The following is a 23,327-nucleotide window of genomic DNA, read 5'->3' as shown; positions in this document are numbered from 1 at the left end:
CATTATGCTAACCACTACGCTATGAGCTACCATGTAGAATGTGCACAGCTCATCATTATTCAGGCTTTTTCAAATTCTTCACAAAAAAATAATTTTGAACGCTTTTTCAAGAAGACTTTATCATAGGTAATTAGTTCACAAGTGTAATCCAAGAGAAAATCTCCATAGTACGATAATATCTTGTTGTTTGTTAGTCCTATTACTAATTACCAAACACTAATGATATTACTAACAAATTCATGGCAGCATACTTTAAACAAAACATTTTCTTATACTGCAGCAAGTTTACTCTATAATAGTACAGATTAAGCTTTTAATTATTTTCCTTCTCCAAAGTAGACAAGGATCTTAGATAAGAAGATACTATAAATAATTCAAAAATATTCCTCCAATTGTATAAATTATCAAAAACATTGAAAATCTTTGTACAAAGCACACTAATCATATCAGTAACAAAAGTAGAACAAACAGATTAAAATAGTTTTAAATTCAGGCAGGCTCTTGACAAAAATGCTGGCCTGTTTCTTTAAATGATCATGTGATGCATTCAGTCATTCCATTTGCTAGCTTTTGGTCTGTATGACAGTTCATAGGCGCATTTGAATGCTGCATAAATGTGATGGTGGTTCTTGCTTTGGCTATCCATTTGGGCTCTGAGGTCTGTGCCTTCCCAGTTTACTGGGAGGAAAATATCCTATTCATTTTTCATATTCTAAGTATAAGTCCACGTGTTATTGATTTTCTGCAAGGGAAATAGATACTTCCTATCTACTATATCTAGGCTCCATACAAAATGTGCGATGCTTTATCTAAGCGACAGTCACCGTTGAAATTGCAGAAAGAAATTGTTTATTTATTTATAAATTAACATTTCATTTGGCCTTAATGAAAGTCAGAATTCATTGAACATGGGGTTAGTCTGGTTTTTGAGCGCACCAGGGAAATGATGAACTAAGTGGTTACGGAGAGGAATGCACCAAATAACCAGGCAGGGAGAGGAATGATTCTAGCAATCTTGTTACTAACCACCCCCCTCCCAACACCAATCCCTGATACTAACCACAATATGTCTACTTACACCACGTCTGTGATGGAACATCTCCTAACCCATGTTTTGACACAACAGGTCAACAGTCTGAGCAGACTACAGAAAGATCAGAAGGAGATGAGCTCTGTGAGTGAACTTGTTGAAATGGGAGGGGAGGGGAGGGTGAAGAACCAAGTGGAGCACAGTGAGATTAGTGAGGTCTCTCTGCACCCTGCATTTATGGAAAATGCCTTATAACAAGCATGTTTTATGAAAGAAGAAGGTACTTCAATCAGAATAAGTGTGGTTAAAAAATGGAAAGAGAAAATTAACCCAAAAATCAAATGTTGCAATATGCACCTTAATTTTAACCTACCCCGCTGGAACCTTGCAGCAGTTGCCAGAAAGCTTTCTACATTTGGAGATAACTAAATGTTATGTCCAGAATGGCATTTCTGGCCAGATCAAAGAGGCATTAGAAATACACATTTTTTCAGTGCCCTAGAAATGGAAATAAAATTCTAGCAAAATATGAAGCAAGATAGAATGAACAAGGAAATATGGACGACTGGATGTGGGAATAAATAAAAATTAAAAATAAATTATGGCCATTCGGATTCACTAACTTCTCTGCCGCCTGGACTAATTTGTTTCTCTGTTTTCATTTCTGATAAAGGGCCTCAGATCTAAAAGAATAACTATTTCTCTCCCCATTGATGCTGCCAATTTGCTGAGTTTATCCAGCATTTTCTGTTTTTGCTTCATGATGGGAGTAAATTGATTTTATGGCTAATATTTCAATATCAGCCATTCATACCTCCCTGCAATCCATCATTTTCCTTCTTCATTTTTCTCAGAGGAAGGTTTGTCTTCCCAGCTTACAGAAAATATGGACATTATTTCAGTGGCTTGCAAATGAATCTCAAGGTGGTATATGGTGACATAAATATACTTTGATAGTAAGTTTACTTTGAACTTTAAAATCAGTGAGATGCCTGTCATAACTACACGATGGACTCAATTTGTCTCACGTTACATTGCAACATGGTGCCAAATGGGGAGAATTACATGCTGCCATTTGTCTTACCAAGTAAAAACAGATCTGCTAAGCAATTGTACTGCTATGTAAAATCCTTTAAATAAAATAATAATCACTTAATGAATAAAAACCACACTTTATTACACATCAATGGTTATGATGATCCTTCTCCTCTGATTAACGTTACTCGATGAATAGCTGCTTGATATATGGTTGATGACCTTGAAAGGTGCAGAAACCACTAACTGGTTACGCAGACACATAGCTGAACAATGTTACAATCCTCATGATTTTGAGGTTATCGGGATTTGGCAAGTCAAGTTTGATAGTTGGTGCCAAAATCACACTTACAGACCTTTGGTCTTTCATCATGCTGGAGCTGTATCAACACCAGGCCTAAAAATATAAAAGGTCAAAACAGAAATCTATTTTGTAATATTATAGCTGAAGCAACCTTTAATTAATCTGTCACAGAAGATCTTATTTTCCCCCTTTATAGTAATTGAGAATTTATAGATCTAAAATTGAATAAAGGAACAGAAGAACAAATTAGTCTTGGGTTAGAATGATCAATATACTTCACTTCCTCTTTCTTCAGGAGACACAATCTGATAATTTGTGGTCTATGCTGTAATCCATAAATTGTGAATGGCAGTGAATGTTACTTGGTATAATCTGCCTCTGGCTGGTCATGGAAGGCAATTTTCAGGATGCTGAGAAATACTTAAGTTTAAACTATTCATCTTCAATGTGACATTGTGCTATTTCAAGGGCTATGCCTTTTACAATTTCCATTCCATTTACACGTAACAACCATAAGTACTTTTTGTTCCACTCTGCACTGAGCAGCAATCTTGCCATTTCTTTAGCATTTGTCTGTCTTTTACAAGGCCAAGATGTTAGCTCAATGCTCAACCCAGCAAGGATGGAAAGTGTGAAAGGAGCCAGCCAGATTTGAACCTGGGACCGCTTGCCTCAAAGTCCAGTGCGGACGCCATTACACCATTACATCACCGGACGGCTGAACCATAAATACAGTTGCATATATTCTTTGTAAGCATGCTTATAGAAAACTCTCACTGAAAATGAGTGCCTATTATGGTTTAGTTTCTAGATTACTTGCATCAGGATACCTTTCTTAAAACTTCAAGAAACTGTAGAGAGTTGTGGTCAGAGCTCAAGAAATCCCAAAAACCAGCCTTCTCTCCGACTACACTTCTTGCTACCTTGGAAGAGCAGCCAACATGATTAAAGACCCCTCCCATTCTGCATATTTTGTCTTCTCCCCTGTCTCATTGGGTAGAAATTTAATAGCTTGGATGTATGTTCCACCAGGCTCAATCTCGATCTCAATGTATGAAGTCTGTTGAGTGGATCTCATACAATAAAAATGAACTCCTGATCTCATAATCTACCATGTAATGGCTTACCACCTTCTCTGTAATTGTGACACTATATCACGTTTCAACTTTTCCCTTATACTAACTTGATGTACTGATGTGGTGGGTGACATGCAAAACAAACTTTATCACTATATCTCAGTCTAATAAACCAATTAGATCCTAGCACCTACTAGAAATGAAACCAACCCTCTAATTGAGAAGAATCCTTTACAAACATACCATCAGTCTGGCCTTTCATTGTTAAATAGCGAAAAGCTACATTGTGCCAGTCAATAATATCTTCAATTTGCATTGGACCATTTTGCCTTATGCCTCGCAAGAATCCAGCTGTGGAGAAGGAAATGTTAGAGGTCAGTTTTATCATATTCACACATATGAGGGGTGATTGGTAAGTTCGTGGCCTAGGGTAGAAGGAGTCAATTTAGAAAACCTAGCACATTTATTTTTCAACATAGTCCCCTCCTACATGTACACACTTAGTCCAGTGGTCGTGGAGCATACGGATCCTTTCTTTGTAGAAGTGGTCCACAGCAGAGGTGATTGATAAGTTCCTGGCCTAAGGTCGAAGGAGATGAGTAATTAACTTCAAACTTTCTGCATTATCACTCAAAAAGTTGAACTGCACGTGCATGTAACGAGAACGTCTTGGACCTCCAGGTGGTCCACAGCAGAGGTGATTGATAAGTTCATGGCCTAAGGCAGAAGGAGATGAGTTATACAACTCTGGTTACATGCACATGCAGTTCAACTCTCTGAGTGAAAATGCAGAAAGTTTGAAGTTTTTCCTCATCTCCTTCTACCTTAGGCCACAAACTTATCAAACACCCCTGCTGTGGACTACATGGAGGTCCAAGACGCTGTCATTACATGCACGTGCAGTTCAACTCTTTGAGTGATTATGCAGAAAGTTTGAAGTTAATTACTCATCTACTTCTACCTTAGGCCACAAACTTATCAATCACTCCTGCTGTGAACCACTTCTGGAGGTCCAAGACGCCGACTTCTACAAAGAAGGGATCCGTATGCTCCATGACCGCTGGACTAAGTGTGTAAATGTAGGAAAAATAAATGTGCTAGGTTTTCTAAAATTGACTCCTACCTTAGGCCACAAACTTATCAATCACCCCTCGTATCTAAAGTAAGAACTATTTTTCTATTGTTTCACAGTCTTCAATTCATATTTTTGCAAATGGTTTAGATTAAGCTATTGTGTATTTTTTCTTGACTGTTAATCTCAATCCTCATAAATCCAAAAAATTTTAAATGAGACAGTAAATCAAGCCATTAAAATGTCCTTTTAATTAATTTTCTTTCATTTTTCCATTCTCTTTCCTGGGCAACTTCTGTATTTATGAATTTTATATTCACTGACAAGTGTGTACATTGTATTTTATCCATAATCCCCAGAAATTGTTGTCAGACAGATTTCACTCTAGAATCAGCAAACATCTTCTCTGTAGACTTCGCCTCATCTAAGTGATAAGCTCAAATGTGATTAATTTTTCCTATGAAAATTTCAGGAACAAAAAATATGAAATCATATCTATTTTACTCTAACATTTTAAAAAATGTGGGCATCATTGGTAAGGCCGGAACAATTGCCTTTGTGAAGGTGGTGATTCTTTAGACATTAGTCTGTTGATGAAACAGTTGAATGAAGCAACAATGCTGTATTACCAGTGAGAAAGAGGTGTACAATGGGGCAGAAATTCATCTTAGAGGGAGTGGATTTGAGGGGAAGTGGATGTTCAAAGATAACAGTCAACATCAAACATGGTGCTTTTTATTTATCCATGTTGATCGGCAATTTCACGAATGACAAAATACTTATCAAATAGGCTTTTTAAAGCTCAGTAATGAAATAGATGCTATTAAACTTCAAAGAGTACAAGACATTTTTCCAGGCCTCCTTATCTTTAATGTTCACATATTGAAACAGAGGCTCAGATTCTGTTGTCAGGGGAAGTAGAAAGAGAATCATTGGCATCCAAATGTAGAGCGAAACTCTTCATTGATCTGCGGTTGCCTCCTGTACCAACACCTATGCAGAGTGTCAATGGCACGTGCTTGCTCCAAAGTTATGTTAATAACTCACAGCTTAAAAAGAGGTGTTTCAGCTGCTAATTATTCTTCACATACAGGCAAAAAGAAATCTGTGCTGTCTTCCAACAACTTTTGCTGCATTATCTATTCATTTTTGCAATTTATAGTCAGTTTATATCTTTGCCCGGGGCTGCTGCCTCAAAACAGTAGTGTTTTAATGAGTTCAGAATCCAAAAGTTATTTATACATTGTGAACTTTGTTAATACTTCAGTACAAAAAGGAGCCAATATTGTACCTTCGGGAGAGACTTGTGTTGCTCTTTTAGAGGTGCTTTGTATCCATCCGACAGATGCATGCGGCAACATGTCAATGGAGCGTGTATCCGATATGGTGTCGAGGTTATCTCCTTCATTCATCAATTCCCGGCCTTCCGTAGAGCAGAGTTTACCTATGGGTTTGGAATACAGACACCAATCAAAATTGCCCAGTCTTGAAAACATGACTGCTACGCATCCATTTGAGAAGGCATGTCAACTGAGGAATGCAAATGGGAATTGAAACTTTCACCTTTTCCTAAAAGGAGAAAACGTAACAAAAAATGAAATATAAATCACTTCAAAAGAGAAAAGATGGATTAATGTAGAGGCCAATTCTGACAGGCAGCTTACTTGACATGTGTAGAGTTCTTTTGATGCTGATTGGATCATTGTGTGTATTTCAGTTTAGAGGGGTGGGGTAACTTTAGAGAAACTTTAGACAATCTGTTAAGGGGAAAAATTTCTCAGTAAGTGAGAGTTCTTTCCCCCATAACAGGTTTCTAAAATCTGAGGGTGTAATTTTAAGTCAAGGAATAAAAGTGTTTGAGGTAATCTATGGAACTTTTTCATTTGGAGAATGGTGGCAACCTGAAATGCACTGCTTGACAAGTTAATCGGGGCCGGTACTGTCACACCATTTTAAAAGTACTTGGATGAACACTTGAATCACTATGGCATAGAAGATTATGGACCAAGAGCTGATAAAGTATAGATTGGTACTTCATAACAGGAGTAGCAGGTCTGTTTCTGTGCCATGTAACTCTACTGAACAGTGTTAATGCCCATTTATTTATGCAGAAATTACGTCAGAGGATGGAATGATTTTTGAGTGAAGGCAAACATTATTATTGGACTGGACAGAACATGAAAAATATTAGACTGACTAAATGCAGGCAGATGGCATTAGTACGAATGGCAACATGTTTGTTGCAGTCACGATGGGCCAGAGCCTGCTCTTGTGCTATGTTCGATCAGCATAGGTGCACCACAAGGCTATGTACTAAGCCCCCTGCTCTACTCACATTACACCTTTACACTTATGACTGTGTGGCTAAGCACAGATCCAATGCCATAGATCTGTGGCATTCAAGTCTGGTGACCCAGGTCTGTACCAGAAAACCAGGTATGACTTGCAGAGGGCTATGTCAAGCAAAGTTAAATATGGCATTGGGTTTGTGCTAACACTCATTGTCCACTCTGCTGGCATGGTCTTTTATTGATTCTGTTATGATCATTGGATTTATTGAGTATGCCCGCAAGAAAATTAATCTCAGGGTTGTTTATGTTGACATATATATATATATAGGCATCCGTTAGTCTCATGAGACCATAGATTTGCACCTTGGAAGGTTTCCAGGGTGCAGGCCTGGGCAAGGTTGTATGGAAGACCAGCAGTTGCCCATGCTGCAAGTCTCTCCTCTCCACGCCACCGATGTTGCCCAAGGGAAGGGCACAAGGGTCCATACAGCTTGGCACCGGTGTTGTCGCAGAGCAATGTGTGGTTAAGTGCCTTGCTCAAGAACACAACACGCTGCCTCAGCTGAGGCTCGAACTAGCGACCTTCAGATCACTAGGCCGATGCCTTAACCACTTGGCCACGCACCGTACTTTGATAATAAACTTTCTTTGAAATTTGAACTTCCTATATTCTATGCTCTATAAACTATAGACAATGGAGTGAATACTGGAGAGCGCAAAGTGGAATGTATTTTCTTCCCAATGGTAGAAGCTGATTGTAGCAACCGGATCTGCAGCTTTATGACCTTCGAGTAGTACGAGAGAATAAGGACATGATAGATAGGAGCTACAGGGAGGTAGTCACCCCTAGATTGCAGACGACAGGTAACTACATGACTGTCAGGGGTAGGAGTGGAACTGCACAGCCAGTGCAGAGTACGCCTGTGGCTGTTCCGTCCTGCTGGAAACAACAGGCACAATTCTCTGTTCACCCAGCTGCACTATTTTCTAAATGGAGAGAAAATTTGAAAATCAGAGGCACAAAGGGACATGGGAGTCCTTGTGCAGGATTTTCCTAAAGGTTAACTTGCAGGTTGAGTCTGTGGTGAGGAAGGCAAATATTATGTTAGCATTCATTTCAAGAAGACTAGAATATAAAAGAAAGGATATAATGGTGAGGCTTTATAAAGCACTAGTGAGGCCTCACTTGGAATATTGTGAGCAGTTTTGGCCCCATATCTTAGAAAGGATGGCTGAAGCTGGACAGGATTCAAAGGAGGCGCATGAGAATGATTCCAGGATTGAATGGCTTGCCATATGAAGAGCATCTGGGCCAATATTCACCAGAATTCAGAAGAATAAGGGGTGACCTAATTTAAACCTATTGAATGTTGAAATCCTTGATAGAGTGGAGGTAGAGAAAATGTTTCCCATGGTGGGAAAGTCTAGGACCAGAAGAGACAGCCTCGGAGTAGAGGGATGTCCTTTTAGAATGGAAATTAGGAGGAATTTCTTTCATCTGAGAGTGGTGAACCTGGTGAATTTGTTGCCACAAGCAGCTATGGAGGCCAAGTTTTAATGTATATTTAAGGCAGAGATTGATAGATTCTTGACTGGTCAGGACATGAAGGGATCCGTGGAGAAGGCAGGAGACTGGGGCTGAGAGGAAGAATGGTGGAGCAGACTCAATGGGCCAAATGGCCTAATTTTGCCCCAGTATCTTATGGTCTTATGAGATGGGTTTGGCCAAGGTGGAGAACTTACAGTATAGTGAGCTCAAAGCTGAAGTGGGGGCAGTAGAAATTGGTAGAAGCAAGTAAGATGGAACTGAAAAAGGATCTCGTGCTTTCCCAGTGTACCTGTGACTTGAGCTTCCTTATGGGTTTGCGGATGGTATTAATCTGGTATTTCTTCAGGATCCTGGCGGTCCTTCTAGGAAACTGGGGAAATACAGGGAAGACAGGCGGTAGTGATGGGTTCCTCCGCATTGTTAGGATTAATACCATCCACAGGCTCAAGTCACAGCTTCTGCAGGTCAAAGGTGACCTAGGACTCAGGATGGCTGGTATTTACAGGATTCCTTGTGTATGCAGAGCAGCGTATATACAGCCGTACAGGTCGCACAGTGGAAACCTGCATCAAGGAGCACAGGAGGTCTATCCATTTGGGTCACCTGGAGAAATTGGCTATAGTAGAACATTGCATTTGCAATGGCCATAGGATTGACTTTGAATGCACAAAGCTACTGTACCATGCTAATGATTTCTGGGACTGCCTAGTGAAAGAAACCATTAACAAAGATAAAGGTCTTGCTCTAAGTAAGAACTGGAAGTCAATTGAAAACAAGGTGGGACAGAGAAAACCTGATTGGATGAGGACTAACCAAGCAGGAGAGACAGATGTTGGGGGTATATATACTATCAGACTAGATAAATACCATTGGATTAGTCATTCTCAGGCATCATCCCTGATGAAGATGGCAGTTTGTCATCAAATCATCCATTAAAATTGATACCTGTACCCAGCTGGAAGCCCAAGAAGACTTTATAAGATGGCAATGTTTAAAGATATGTTCAGACAGATAAATTAACAGGTAGGTTATGGAGGGAGACATAGAGACTACAGATGGTGGAAATCTGAAGTGGTACAAAACAAAAAGCTGCATGAACTCAGCAGGTCAGGCAGCATCAATGGAGAGAAACAGGCAGTTGCGTTTTGGGTTGAGACCTTTCGTGAGGTTCGCAGGATATAGGAAATATGACTGTGTACTGACAGATGAGATTAGATTGGCATCATGACCAGCATAGACTCTGTTCCAGAGCTAAATGATTAATGTTCTATTTATATGTGGGATTGTGGCGAAACATTGCGAAAAAGGTATTAACTATTGTGGTATTGGAATAATGGTTTAAATGCCCATAATAAGCCTTAGATGCACTGTGATGTGTGATCTACTTTTTCGAAGGTGGCAACAAAGAGGGTGCTGCATTCTTTATATTTGGACATCAAGCATTATATACTGTATGAGTCTGGTGATTTGGAATGGATGGCTATTATCTGGAGCTGTTGCCCGGAAAGGTCGAGTGAGTTTGTTGACCTCACCCTGCTCCAACATTTCAACAGCCCTATTTCCCACGGGACTTCTCTCCCCTTTACACTATTGCAATTATGATTCATCATGTTATCATACAAGTATGCATTGACTTCTTTAACATCACAGAGATACAAATATGTCAAGTGATTGTAGAATAATGTCATTCAATCATTTTCAAGCTGCTGAGTGGAATCTCTACAGATTAAGTTTGTTTCTGGCATCATAATTCTTGTAACATTTAACCTAATCTATCAATCTACTTAACAACAAGACCAAATGTGACCAAAACTTTCACATGCTATGGTTAGTTTTTGTAAATAGTCAGAAATGTTTTTTTGTGAATGAAAACAAGTTGTCGAGGAATTGAGTCCAAGCTTTAGGGCTGTGTGGCTGGAGGTTCAAAACCATTTGGATGACCTTAAAGAATTGTTGGAGTTTGGGAAGGGTTGTCAGTTGTGTTAAGTATTATAACAGTGATATAATCGTGGTTGTGCGGATGGTATGGTCTGTATCTTGGGGCATAAGGGGAAGTGAGAATCAAGATCAAGAAATGGGAAGACGGGCCTGTAATTGTGGCTGAGGATTAGGACAGTGATGAGTCAAGTGGCAGAGACAGCAGAGCTACTGCAAACTAGGGAATAGAAAGTCTATTTTTCAGATCAAGATCCTTCAACTGGACTGGGTCTGTGACAATCTGGAGGTTCTAATTAGAATTGTAGTGGAGGGGTTGACTGAGAAGTGGGGGGAGAATGTGAAACAAAGGGAAGAAGGATGGAGGTAAGGAACTTATCAGAAAGGGACTCTAATTCATGTTCAGTGTGAAGACCAAGTTCTGGAACAAAATACTTACCCCCAATGCTTGACAACAAATGTTGGATGAGGGAACTATATAATTCTGTTCATGGATAATAAGGAAATGAGGTCAGGGATATAAGAGTGGCAAAATACCAAGTCAAAAGTATAGAATGGTGTGAAATGCCCCAGAAGTAGCCATTATCAAGTTTCAACAGGAAATCAAATACATTTTCAGTTGCATATGTGCTTAATAAAAGTGTTATTCAGATGAATTTCTAGAGGCATAGGGATTGAAATGAGGACTATAAGAAGGAAAAAGTGAACAATAAGAAGATAGGATTGGTGAAGCAGAAAGACTCAGCTTGTAGAGAAGCTGCATCATAGCTCCTAGTAACCTGGGTTAAATTCAAACCTTCAGGACTATCTGTGTGCAGTTTGTAAATTCTCCCTGTTGCTATGAAGTTTACCCTAGATGTTTTCCTCCCGTCTGCCAAATTAACCTGGTAAACAAATTTGCCACAGTAAATTGCCTTGTGTAGATCAGTGATAGAATCTGAGGGAAATCATTGGGAATACAAGAAAAAATAGGGGCTAATACATCCTAGCCTTACTATTGACATCCAGACCCCAACCCCACCCCCACCCAAAATTTAAAGTGGTAAAAGGAGTAATCACAGGGCATACGAAAAAACACAGGATTTTACCCTTGTAAAATGTTAAAGGAATATTTTCACCAGTTGGATAAATAGAATGGAATCTGATGAATCCATAGAAAACCATAGAAACCATAGAAAAACTACAGCACAGAAACAGGCCTTTAGGCCTTTTGGCCCTTCTTGGCTGTGCCGAACCATTTTCTGCCTCGTCCCTCTGACCTGCACACAGACCATATCCCTCCATACAACTCCCATCCATGTATCTGTCCAATTTATTCTTAAATGTTAAAAAAGAACCTGCATTTACCACCTCATCTGGCAGCTTATTCCACACTCCCACCACTCTCTGTGTGAAGAAGCTCCCCCTAATGTTCCCTTTAAACTTTTCCCTCTTCACCCTTAACCCATGTCCTCTGGTTTTTTCTCCCCTTGCCTCAGTGGAAAAAGCTTGCTTGTATTCACTCTATCTATACCCATCATAATTTTATATACCTCTTATCAAATCTCCCCTCATTCTTCTACGCTCCAGGGAATAAAGTCCTAGCCTATTCAACCTTTCTCTGTAACTGAGTTTCTTAAGTCCGGGCAACATCCTTGTAAACCTTTTCTGCACTCTTTCAACCTTATTAATATCCTTCCTGTAATTTGGTGACCAAAACTGAACACAATACTCCAGATTCGGCCTCACCGATGCCTTATACAACCTCATCATAACATTCCAGCTCTTATACGCAATACTTTGATTAATAAAGGCCAATGTACCAAAAGCTCTCTTTACGACCCTATCGACCTGTGATGCCATTTTTAGGGAATTTTGTATCTGTCCCAGATCCCTCTGTTCTACTGCACTCTTCAGTGCCTTACCACTTACCCTGTATGTTCTACCTTGGTTTGTCCTTCCAAAGTGCGATACCTCACACTTGTCTGTATTATACTCCATCTGCCATTTTTCAGCCCATTTTTCCAGCTGGTCCAAATCCCTCTGCATGCTTTGAAAACCTTCCTCACTGTTCACTACACCTCCAGTCTTTGTATCATCAGCAAATTTGCTGATCCAATTTAGCACATTATCATCCAGATCATTGATATAGATGACAAATAACAATGGACCCAGCACTGATCCCTGTGGCACACCACTAGTCACAGGCCTCCACTCTGAGATGCAATCCTCTACTACCACTCTTTGGCTTCTTCCATTGAGCCAATGTCTAATCCAATTTACTACCTCTCCATGTATACCTAGCGAATGAATTTTGCTAACTAACCTCTCATGCGGGACCTTGTCAAAGGACTTACTGAAATCCATGTAGACAACATCCACTGCCCTCCCTTCATCCAATTTCCTGGTAAACTCGTCGAAAAACTTCAATGGATTGGCCAAACATGACCTACCATGCACAAAGCCATGTTGACTCTCCCTAATAAGGTCCCTGTCTATCCAAATGCTTGTAGATTCTGTCTCTTAGTACTCCCTCCAATAACTTACCCACTACCAACGTCAAACTTATCGGCCTATAATTTCCTCGATTACTTTTCGATCCTTTTTTAAACAACGGAACAATATGAGCCATTCTCCAATCCTCCGGCACCTCACCTGTAGACACCGACATTTTAAATATATCTGCCAGGGGCCCTGCCATCGCAACACTAGTCTCCTTCAAGGTCTGAGAGAATACCCTGTCAGGTCCTGGGGATTTATCCGCTTTAATTTGCCTCAAGATAGTAAGCACCTCCTCCTTTTCAATCTGTACAGTTTCCATGATCTCACTATTTGTTTCCCTTAATTCCATAAACTTCATGCCAGTTTCCTTAGTAAATACAGCCACAAAAAACCCATTTAAGATCTCCCCCATTTCTTTTGATTCTGCACATAGCCAACCATTCTGATCTTCAAGAGGACCAATTTTATCCCTTACAATCTTTTTACTCTTTATATACCTGTAAAAGCTGTTTGCATTATCCTTCACTTTGACTGCTAAGGCAACCTCATAAACAACAGGAATTCTGCAGATGCTGGAAATTCAAGCAACACACATCAAAGTTGCTGGTGAACGCAGCAGGCCAGGCAGCATCTCTAGGAAGAGGTACAGTCGACGCTTCAGGCCGAGACCCTTCGTCAGGACTAACTGAAGGAAGAGTTAGTAAGAGCAACCTCATGTCTTCTTTTAGCCCTCCTGATTTCCTTCTTAAGTATTTTCTTGCAATTTTAAAAAACACCTCAAGCACCTTATTTACTCCCTGTTTCCTATACATGTCATACAACTCTCTCTTTTTCTTTATTAGAGTTGCAATATCCCTTGAGAACCAAGGTTCCTTATTCCTATTCACTTTGCCTTTGATCCTGACAGGAACATACAAGCTCTGCACTCTCAAAATTGCTCCTTTGAAGGCTTCCCACTTACAGATCACATCCTTGCCAGAGAACAACCTGTACCAATCCACGCTTTTTAAATCCTTTCTCATTTCTTCAAATTTGGCCTTCTTCCAGTTTAGAACTTCTACCCTAGGACCAAAACTATCTTTATCCATGATCAAGTTGAAACTAATGGTGTTATGATCACTGGAACCAAAGTGTTCCAGTGGAGTCAATTGAAGATTAAAGAGAAAAGGTAGAAGAGAGATTTTCACGCCATTGGCTGACTACATCAACTCAGAGACAGAAGAATAGACATCTGCCTAAACCCTGCCACCAACTCAGATACTGTAATGGAACAATAGCTAGAGTACATCTCGAAACAGATAGTTCCAACTTCCCCAATATTCAATGCTTTCACCTCAGTGTGAAAGGCTTACAGGAGAAGGGATTTTTAAAGTGCATCCTGGAGAGCTTTTTAAGGTAGTCAGAGAAGGTTTACCCAGACCTCACTTTTGGGACTGTAGCCAGTCAATGCAGGGAGTATCAATGGGCATTCATTTCTGAATTACTGACGACAATTCTCTATGTTTTAAAGTTGTTATTGTAAAAGCTCAAAGACCAGAAATAAGGATCCAAGATTAGGCGAAGGCTGATTTGCATATGCAGACGGAATAGATACCTCGAGGCAAGAATGCATACAATCTGTGGGAGTCATTCAAATTGGATTAGAATAGAACTCTGATTACCTGGCACCTTCAGGACTTGATGGTGCATGGGGCAAGTGATCAGGTTATTTTAGTCATCCTGTCTTTTGAGAGCATATAAACACATTGGATGAAAACAGTGGTGGGGATAACTTCTATCCTGCTGGTATCAGACTCTTGAATGGACCTCTCATATGCCTGAAGGTGAGATCTTGGACTTCAAATTGACCTGGCCGTGGCCCCTGGACTTTATTTGTCTTACTGAACTGCACTTTCTTTGTCACTGTAACACAGCATTCTGCAGCAACAATCTGCAGGAGGAATTCAGCAGGCTGTACACCATCTGTGGGAGGAAAGGAATTATTGACATATTGGGTCAGAATCCAGCATCAGAAATTATTCTTTTACTACCTGAATGTACTTAGGCATGGCATGATTTGTCTGGATGGCATGCAAACAAAAGCTTTTCACTGTATTTTGGTACTTGTGAAAATAATAACCAATGCCAATTTTGCATGACTCCATTGTGTCTGTGCCTATTAAAGGCGTAAACCAGACTCTGCTCTTTCGCACAAATCCCTGGCTTTCCTGTGCCTTTTGGTTTACTTTTGTCAGTTTCCATAGATACACATGCTAGGAAAATAAGGGCTACAATGCATGAATAATGGCTTGAGATGGCAACTGCTTTGCAGGTGACTGCAAGAAACTGCAGAGATTTGTGAACACAGCTCAACACATCGTTGAAACCAGTTCCCCTCCCTGGACTCTGTCTACACTTCTCATTATCTCAGTAAAGCAGCTAACATAATCAAAGATCCCACCCACTCTGTTCATTCTCTCTTCTCTCCTCTTCCATTGGTCAGAAGATACAAAAACCTGAAAACACATACCACCATCATCCAGAACAGTTTCTTCCCTGTTGCTATAGTTCCCTAGAAAGCTAAGAACATAGAACATTTCACAGTACAGACCCTTTGGTTTACAGGTGCCATCCTTTGTTAACCTACTCTAAGATCAATCTAACCTTACCCTCCTAAATTGCTCTCCATTTTTCTATCATCCATGTGCCCAAGAGGTTCTTAAATTCCCGTAATGTATCTGCCTCAACCCCACCCCTGGCAGGGCATTCCATGCACTCACAACTCTCTGTATAAGGAACTTGACTTTGTTATCCCCTCATACTCTCTTCCGATCACCTTAAAATTATGCCCACTTGTATTAACCATTTAAGCCGAGCAATCCACTCAACCTATGCCTCCTATCATCTTCTGTGCCTCCTTCGAGTCATCTCCTGTCCTCCACTCCAATAAGTTTGACTCTTAACCTCCTAGTCTGCCTTGTGATCTTCCTCCTTATTGTTTACCTACAGTTTTTCTGTTACATTGTGACAGTCAGCTACTAGTTACAGTAAATTCTGCATTGTTACTGTTTTACCTTGTTCTACCTCAAAACACTGTGTAATGATTTGATCTGTATGAACAGTACGCAAGAAATGCTTTTCACTATATCTCCCTACATATAATGTGACACTAGTAAATCAATTCCTATTCCAAATTTAACTTCACTCATGAAGTACTCATAAAAAATTTGGTCCACCCTTTCAAATGAATGTAAATCATTGACTTACCCCTACGTTTGCACAGCATTTTGATGTAGTAGAAAAGATTGGTGCATAGATTAAATGGAGAAGGGGTCCCTGATTTCCTGATCATGTCACGGATTAACATGGCCCTCCCAAACTTCCACTCAGTGTCTGACTGTGCCTGGATTCGCTGGTATGTGTCGCTCATCATAGCAATCAGCAAGTTGATCAGGACAATTAGAGTCATGACAAGGTACATTCCAAAAACAAACTTGACAATGAACTGGGTAAAAATGGGCGTCCGATACAATTTGGGTAAGGAGTCTGGATCCATCATACCAAACAGAGCAAAGAAAAGTAAGACAGTAATATCCAATGGGTCTTGAATGTCATAATGTGCCTCTTCAGAACCTGATCTATTTCCAGCAGATGGTTTGACTGGTGGTGCAGGGTATACAGGTTGGTAAACTGCTACGAGCTGCATGGTGAAAGCTGCATGAAACAGCGCAAGGATGATTGCAAACCTGGCCAGGTCCTTCATCAGGTCTCGGATGATGATAGCCCAGGGGCCGAAGAGGTGGTGGAAGGTGAGAAACTCCAGAAACTGCACAAAGCAGAGGGTCATGGCTACTGCGAGGAAAATATTTCGTGCAAAAAAACAGTGCAGCCGCTCATTGTCCTGGAAGGCAAAAGCAAGCAGGTGACAGAAGACAGCGACGGCTGAAAATCCCAAGAGAAATATCCGAATCCATGCCAATCCGACTCTCTCGCCTGGGTGGGTCAGTTCAGAGGCCAGCATTCCTGAAAGCCAAGCCAGCAGGAGCCATTCATTCCAACAGGGAAGCATCCGACCTTCATATATTGGGCTAAGTGGGGGATAGACTATTGTTAGTATAAACAGCACCAGGAGGAAGATATGAGAAACCAAATGACTCATGAATTTCATAATTGGAATCCTATTGAACTGGTGAATTGGGAGGGAGAAGAGCAGCCAAATAGGAGGACAGATGAGGAAGATAAAAAACAAAAGGACTATTTTCCAGTGGGCCCACTTCAAGTTGCCATACCAGACGTCAGTTAGGTATTTCTGCACCGCTGGGTGAGCTACCACTTCCTTCTGTTCGCACTCTATTAAGGAGTCCAGCATGCTGGTGCCTCGCTGATCCACAGCACGAAGCAAATAGCCAGCACTCTTGCAACCAGACGCCACTGTAAGCAGCTCACTGGCCATGTTCTCACAGTACTTGGCAGCTTCCAGCCACTCCCTGTATCTCTCCTTTTCTTTCAGAGCCGTGATGCCAAAAGCATGGGAGAGTTTGATGGCCGTGTCCATGGGGGCAGCTGAGTGCAGAACAAACTCTTCAATGACCTTGTTCCCATTCAGTTTTCCACAGACCATAAGATCAAAGAGGAACTGCAATAAAATCCATAAGGAACTATGTTAGTTCTTCATTAATGCACTGACAAAATCAGAACAATTCAGCAATTGTAATTATATTTACAGTGAATCTTATCCATTGAAATCTCTCAAAACCTTTCACACAATTAAAGCACAGAGTGTTGGTGTGAAATGATTGCCAGCCCATCTCTTGCAGACTTATGTAGTTTAAACAGAGAAATACAACAACTGGCCAGTTCTCAACAAAAGCTTCCTCATATCCTTCACATAATCTAGCCGATATATTATTTTATTCTTTTTACCCGCTTCAGCTTGCTTGGTTTCCCTAAGGTTTTCAAGATTAATACCAGGAATGGGGAAATTGTCTTAAGAAGGAAGGTTGGAGATGTAAGACTTGTGTCTATTGGAGATTAACAAAGTGAGAGTTACTTCTATAAGATCTGCTGAGGTCTTAATGTGGTAGATGTGGTGAGGATGTTTCTTCTTGTGGAAATATCTAGGACTAGGTGTCAGTATTTAAAAATATGAGGTCACCCACTTAATACTGGCTGCAATGTTACTATATTTTTTAAGTAAGAAGACCAAAAATATAGGTAATAATCAAGATGAATACTCTGTACAATTGCAATTATGTGTTGAACTTGCCTTCTAGCACTTTGTGATTCATGCATCAGAACACCTAGATCTCTCTGTACTTTACTCACTAGCAGTCTTTCTTCATTTAGGTAATAATCTACTTTCTTTGATTTTTTTAGACAAAGTGCATGACCTCACACTTGCCTAATTAAACCTTTGCCCACTCATTCAACCTGTCCATAACCCATTGCAGTGTCCTGCTTTGTTCAAAAAACACACTTTGCAAAAATGTATACTTATGAAAGCAAAAATATTTAGAAAATGACTTGAAGGCAACATGAAGGAATAAATATGAAGTGTTTTGCTTTCATCTGGAATGAAAGAACAGTAAAAGCATGTTTAACAGTGTGACTCAAAGTGAACTGGATAAATTTTCAAAGAGCTATGGGGAAAGTGCAGAGACAGTAAGCATAACTGAGTTTTCATTTCAAGGCTTCTGAGTAACATTGTGCCATGGTTCTATGAAAAATATATTTCCGAGGTGTGCTATAAAATGTTGGATCCAGTGCAGTTGGTTCTAGTCTGCACTGTTTAGAGTTTTGAACCTCCATCACCTACCTTGCGGTCCTCTGTCAGTTTCAAGGTTATGTTATTCTTTTGGATTAAAAAACTCACCACCTCCTGGTGGCGGTCAGCTGCTGCATACTGAATGGGTGTCTTTCCTTCCTTACATTCCAACTTGGGAGAAGCTCCATTTTCCACCAGGAACTGTACTGTATCCAGGGAACCAGACTTTGCTGCAAAATGCAATGGAGTCCAACTATTCTGGAAAAAAAGAGCAAGTAAAAAGCCTGCTTAATCCAGTTCTCTGCAACCACTGTCCTCTCACACTTCACTCATTCCCTAACCGTTAGAAAAATTGAGCCCATACTCATAACTGGAGAAATTTAACTGAGGCAGGTACATTAGGGACATCTAAGAGTCTCGTAGGTAAGCACATGGATGAAAGAAAAATGAAGGGCTACGCGGGAGAGAAGGGTTAGATTGTTCTTGGACTAGGGCCAAGGGTCATCACAACATCATGGGCTGAAAAGCCTGTACTGTGCAGTAATGTTCAATGCTCTATGATTCATTTACTATTTGCCCACACCAAGGGGTCAATTATAGTAGCCAGTTATTAATGTCTTTTGGGATGTGGGAGTAAGCTCGAATAATAGAAGAAATCAGAAGGAGAACGTCTGATTCCCAGACATCAAATCTAAACTGTCCACAAACCGATAAACATTATCTTGCTATTCCTCTTTATTTTATACAACTGCTTATTTATTTACCTTTATTGTAACTTATATTAATTTTTTATGTCTTCCACTACAGTCACAAAACAATATATTTTACAATTTATGTGAGTAATAACAAACCTGAGGTAATGCTGGAGGAACTCAGCAGGCCAGGGCTTACTGGTCCTGTGTTGCTTTGGATTTCCAGCATCTGCAGATTTTCTTGTGTTTATAGTAAACCTGATTCTGGTATCCGGTTGGGGAATGGAGTGACAGTATGGGGTGGAGGTGTAGGGGGAATTTGGACTTTTATTGCAAGTCCCCAGCACATCCTTAGATGTATTGGTGGTGAATGCAAATGGCACATTTCACTGTTTGTTTCAATATACTTGTGATAATTAAATCTGAATCTGAAACTAAAGTGAAAACTTAATCATTTTATATCCTAACTGATCTTGGTGTTAATGGAAAAGTCAAGAAGTTGAAAAAAAATTATTATTTATAATCTGATAATTAAAATTAAAAATACTCTTGGACGTTCTGATAAAGTAAACTAGTTTACTCTTCCTGTAGTCTGTCACCAGTGACCAATCTGAAGAATAATGTTGGCTAGTGCAAAGTTTTACGATGGCCAGCTGTAATATCAGGTTTTGATTTCCACCTCTTTCTTTAAGGAGTTTGTACATTCTCCCCGTGACTGTGTGAATCTTTTCAGGGTGCTCCGGTTTCCTTTCACATTCCAAGATGTATGGTGAGGGTTAGTGAGTTGTGGGCATGCTATGTTGGCATCGGAAACGTATTGATACTTGTGGGCTGCCCAGTCCACTATTTGTTAATGTGACTTGATGCAAAATGACTCATTTCACTGTATGTTTGGATGTACATGTGACAAATAAAGCTAATCTTTTATCTTTATAATACTATGCTCTTTGATTTAACCCTCTTTGCCCTGTGAACTTCAGCCCAACTCATGTCTTCTGCCTCCTATCTACTGTCCCTACCCCAACCCTTGCAGATGCTTGAGATTGACATGAAGCCTTTGCCCTCATTTGTCATGTAAAGGTATACTTGCAATTTTCCTTGATGCTAACCGGGTGATCTAGAAAGATATGTCTATGCTAATCACCAGCTAAAGCTTTGCTTTGTGCTTTGGACTACAGATGAACACCTGAAGTTATTTGAGGTGAGGAATCCGCAGCTAAGTTCTTCTATGCACTCCAATCTTAAATTTAGAAGTAGCCCCCTTGAAAAGGAATAGGACTGGCTTGATGCAAGGGTCTTGTATTGTGGTTTGGATTGCAATGTTTTATATACAGCATCTAATCCAATCATGACACAAAAAAGCATGAAAGGAAACTGTAGACAGGGGCAGTGTATTTTGCTCCTTCCCACGCACCTTGTCGATGACATTGATCTCAGCTCCTTGGCCAAGGAGAGCTCGGGCCATCTCAATGTGTCCATTGGCAGCTGCCAGGTGAAGGCAGGTGCGTCCCCGGTTGTCCTTCAGATGCAGCTGAGAGGTGGATTTACTCAGGAGGAGTCCGACTACTGCAGTGTGACCATTCTGTGCTGCGAGGTGGAGTGGGGTGGCCCTCTGGAAAAAAGTCAACCAACCACCCTCTTAAATCGACATAGAGACCATTTCATCAATGTGTCTGCATATGAAAATCAATTTACAATAAAAAATGATCGTGGCAAAATAATCTGATAAAATAGGGAATAGCAAATACAAGATGCTGGAGGAACTCAACAGGGCAGACAGCCTCTGTGGAGAGAGGAGTAAACAGTTGGTCTTGGCTTGAAATGTCAACTTTATTCCAGAGATGCTGCTTGAGCTGCTGAGTTCCTCCAGCATCTTGTATGTGTTTCTCTGGATTTCTAGCAAATGCAGAATCTCTTGCGTCTGTGAATCAGATAAATTACGTTTGTTTAGTATCCTCCTGTTCCTGAAGACACATGCAATGTGTTAAACCACTTAGACTGTGAACAAAAGAACATTCGGTTCTTTTGGCTATTCTCCTAGCTTAAATGTGCTATTATCTGCCAAACCTTCTTAAATGAAGTCATTGCCCATTTGACCTAATACACATGAACAAACAGTGATGACTGCCCACTCATAGACGCACTAGATATCATACTGATATAGACATGGGTCAATAGGTAGCATCGGGTTCAAAGGCAGTGAATTCAAGTCCCACTCCAGATCATAAGTGTAGCTTCTACTTTCTTTTTTCCCATATATATTTACAGTTCTCTGGGGTTGAATGCTCCGATTGATTTTTTTTCTTTTATATGCAAAATGGTTGGCCTGGGTTTTTTTCTTTTTTTAGTGGGAGGTTGGGGTGGATACTAATCTTACATAGTTGCCTTTTGGGTGCTTTTTTTCTTATTGTTATGAATTACATATTGGATTTGTTTGTTTTGCACTGTATAAATCTCCATTTTGTTGTTGGGTTCTCTCTCTGTAGTTTCTTGTAGAAGTGCATTAAAAAATTAATTTTAAAAATTAATTTAAAAAAGTGTAGCTTCAGGCAATCAGATGGGCCCAAGCTCTGTCAGTCTTTTGGTGGGACATGTGAAAGAGAACTTGAACCAAACTTTGAAATGTTGCTGAAGAATGCCATAAAGAGAACTCAACTAGATAGGCCTGTTAGAAACAAATATACTGTAACTGTCATGCTCAAAATAAATGTGACTGTTCAACCATGCAGGAATGGAACTTCATCTGACAGAAACACATATCAGGAATACCAGCACATCAGCAACTCTATACCATTGATGCATTGTAAAATCAGCCACAAAGAATTATATATGCAATTCCAGGTTGTGTTTTCTTGGAAAGCTCACTTATGCAATGGAAGTGAAAGGCATGTTTTGTTTTAGGGGTGTAATGTATTCTCTGAGAGATTGTAGACTAAAATACTTGGAGCACATTCAACATCGCTCATAAATAAGTATGAGTGAATATAATTAATAAGTAAGAGGCATGTTTTCTTATTTGGTACATGAGAACAGTTTACACGTATGCATGTGCAATTATGGACATCAATTATGTGTGTGTATGAACAAGTACATCTGAAAGAGTGCATAATCATGACTGGATTTATATTATGAGATAAAGGACAGTAAAAACTACAGAAAGGCGGTAAAAGATTCTCACTGATGGAAAAGTTTTACTATAGTAAGAAAATAGTTTATTTCTGTGCCATTATGAATTCCTTTGGAAAAGGTTGGCTCTGGGGACTCAAAATTCATATTTTCAATTGTCATATTCCAATTAAGTAATGTTGTGTAACATTCCCTTTGTCAGGAATTTCACTGGAAGGTGTTGCTTTTAGGTAAATAATGCACTTTATTGAAGCTGTCTATTAAAGAATGCCGCTCCTTGGGTACAGGTCGATATTCTGTGAAAACAGGAAAGCTGGATGGATATGTTAAATATTTGGGAAGAAATAAAAAAAAAAAATTCTGGGTATGCTGGAAGTCAGCAGAGAGGTATACAGGCTTACCATTTCTGATCAATGACTCTTCAACGGACACTGATGAAATGCCAGTGATCCCAAATATTAACCATTATTTCTCTTTTCACACTGCCAACTAAACTATTTAGCTTTCCCAGCATATTTCATTTCAGACTTTTTGCATATGCAGCATCCCACTTTTGAGATGTTGAAATAAGCTAGGAGGGGGTTCACATGAGGTATAAATCTTTGGGTAAATAATCTGTTTCTTTGCTGCAAAATTTGATGTAAATTCCAGTTTTTTATTTTCACTAATTGTACCTTAGACTTAGCACAGAGTGTTGATTACAGTACTGTGCAAAGGTTTTAGGCACATTTATAAATTGCTAGGGTGCTTTAGACTTTTGCACAGTACTGTATTTGTCACTGAAAAGTGAGTTTGTAAATCTGGCCGGAGCAAAGGGTGTTCAGAATGCTGAGGGACAGGTGGCCGTGAAGGAGTGCCAGAGTGGAGGGTGTTGTGCAGGTGCAGAGACACCCAGCCCTGAGATACCTGGCAATTACATTTGTTTCTAAACAACTGCTTTATTGATCATTACAGAATGTCTCTCTGTTGATCCCGGCTCCCTTCCTTCTCCCT

At 40.0% G+C, this 23,327-nt stretch overlaps 1 protein-coding gene across 1 annotated transcript in view; it reads right to left on the bottom strand.

The window, feature by feature from the left end:
- Positions 1-634: 634 nt before the first annotated feature.
- trpn1 (transient receptor potential cation channel, subfamily N, member 1) overlaps positions 635-23,327 on the bottom strand; it is a 222,881-nt gene continuing 200,188 nt past the window's right edge. Inside the window, exons 25-30 of the mRNA XM_063040655.1 lie at positions 20,623-20,820; positions 18,568-18,774; positions 16,020-17,388; positions 5,809-5,961; positions 3,689-3,796; positions 635-2,462 (exon numbers count right to left, since the gene is read on the bottom strand). Coding sequence (XP_062896725.1) covers positions 2,383-2,462; positions 3,689-3,796; positions 5,809-5,961; positions 16,020-17,388; positions 18,568-18,774; positions 20,623-20,820 — 2,115 coding nt within the window. The 3' untranslated portion in view covers positions 635-2,382. The remainder of the gene's footprint in view (positions 2,463-3,688; positions 3,797-5,808; positions 5,962-16,019; positions 17,389-18,567; positions 18,775-20,622; positions 20,821-23,327) is intronic.

The sequence above is a fragment of the Mobula hypostoma genome, chromosome 1, assembly GCF_963921235.1.
Source record: "Mobula hypostoma chromosome 1, sMobHyp1.1, whole genome shotgun sequence".
In the NCBI taxonomy this organism is placed as follows: Eukaryota; Metazoa; Chordata; class Chondrichthyes; order Myliobatiformes; family Myliobatidae; genus Mobula; species Mobula hypostoma.
Note: the sequence above shows the minus strand (reverse complement) of the source record. Positions and strands in the feature narration are given on the sequence as shown.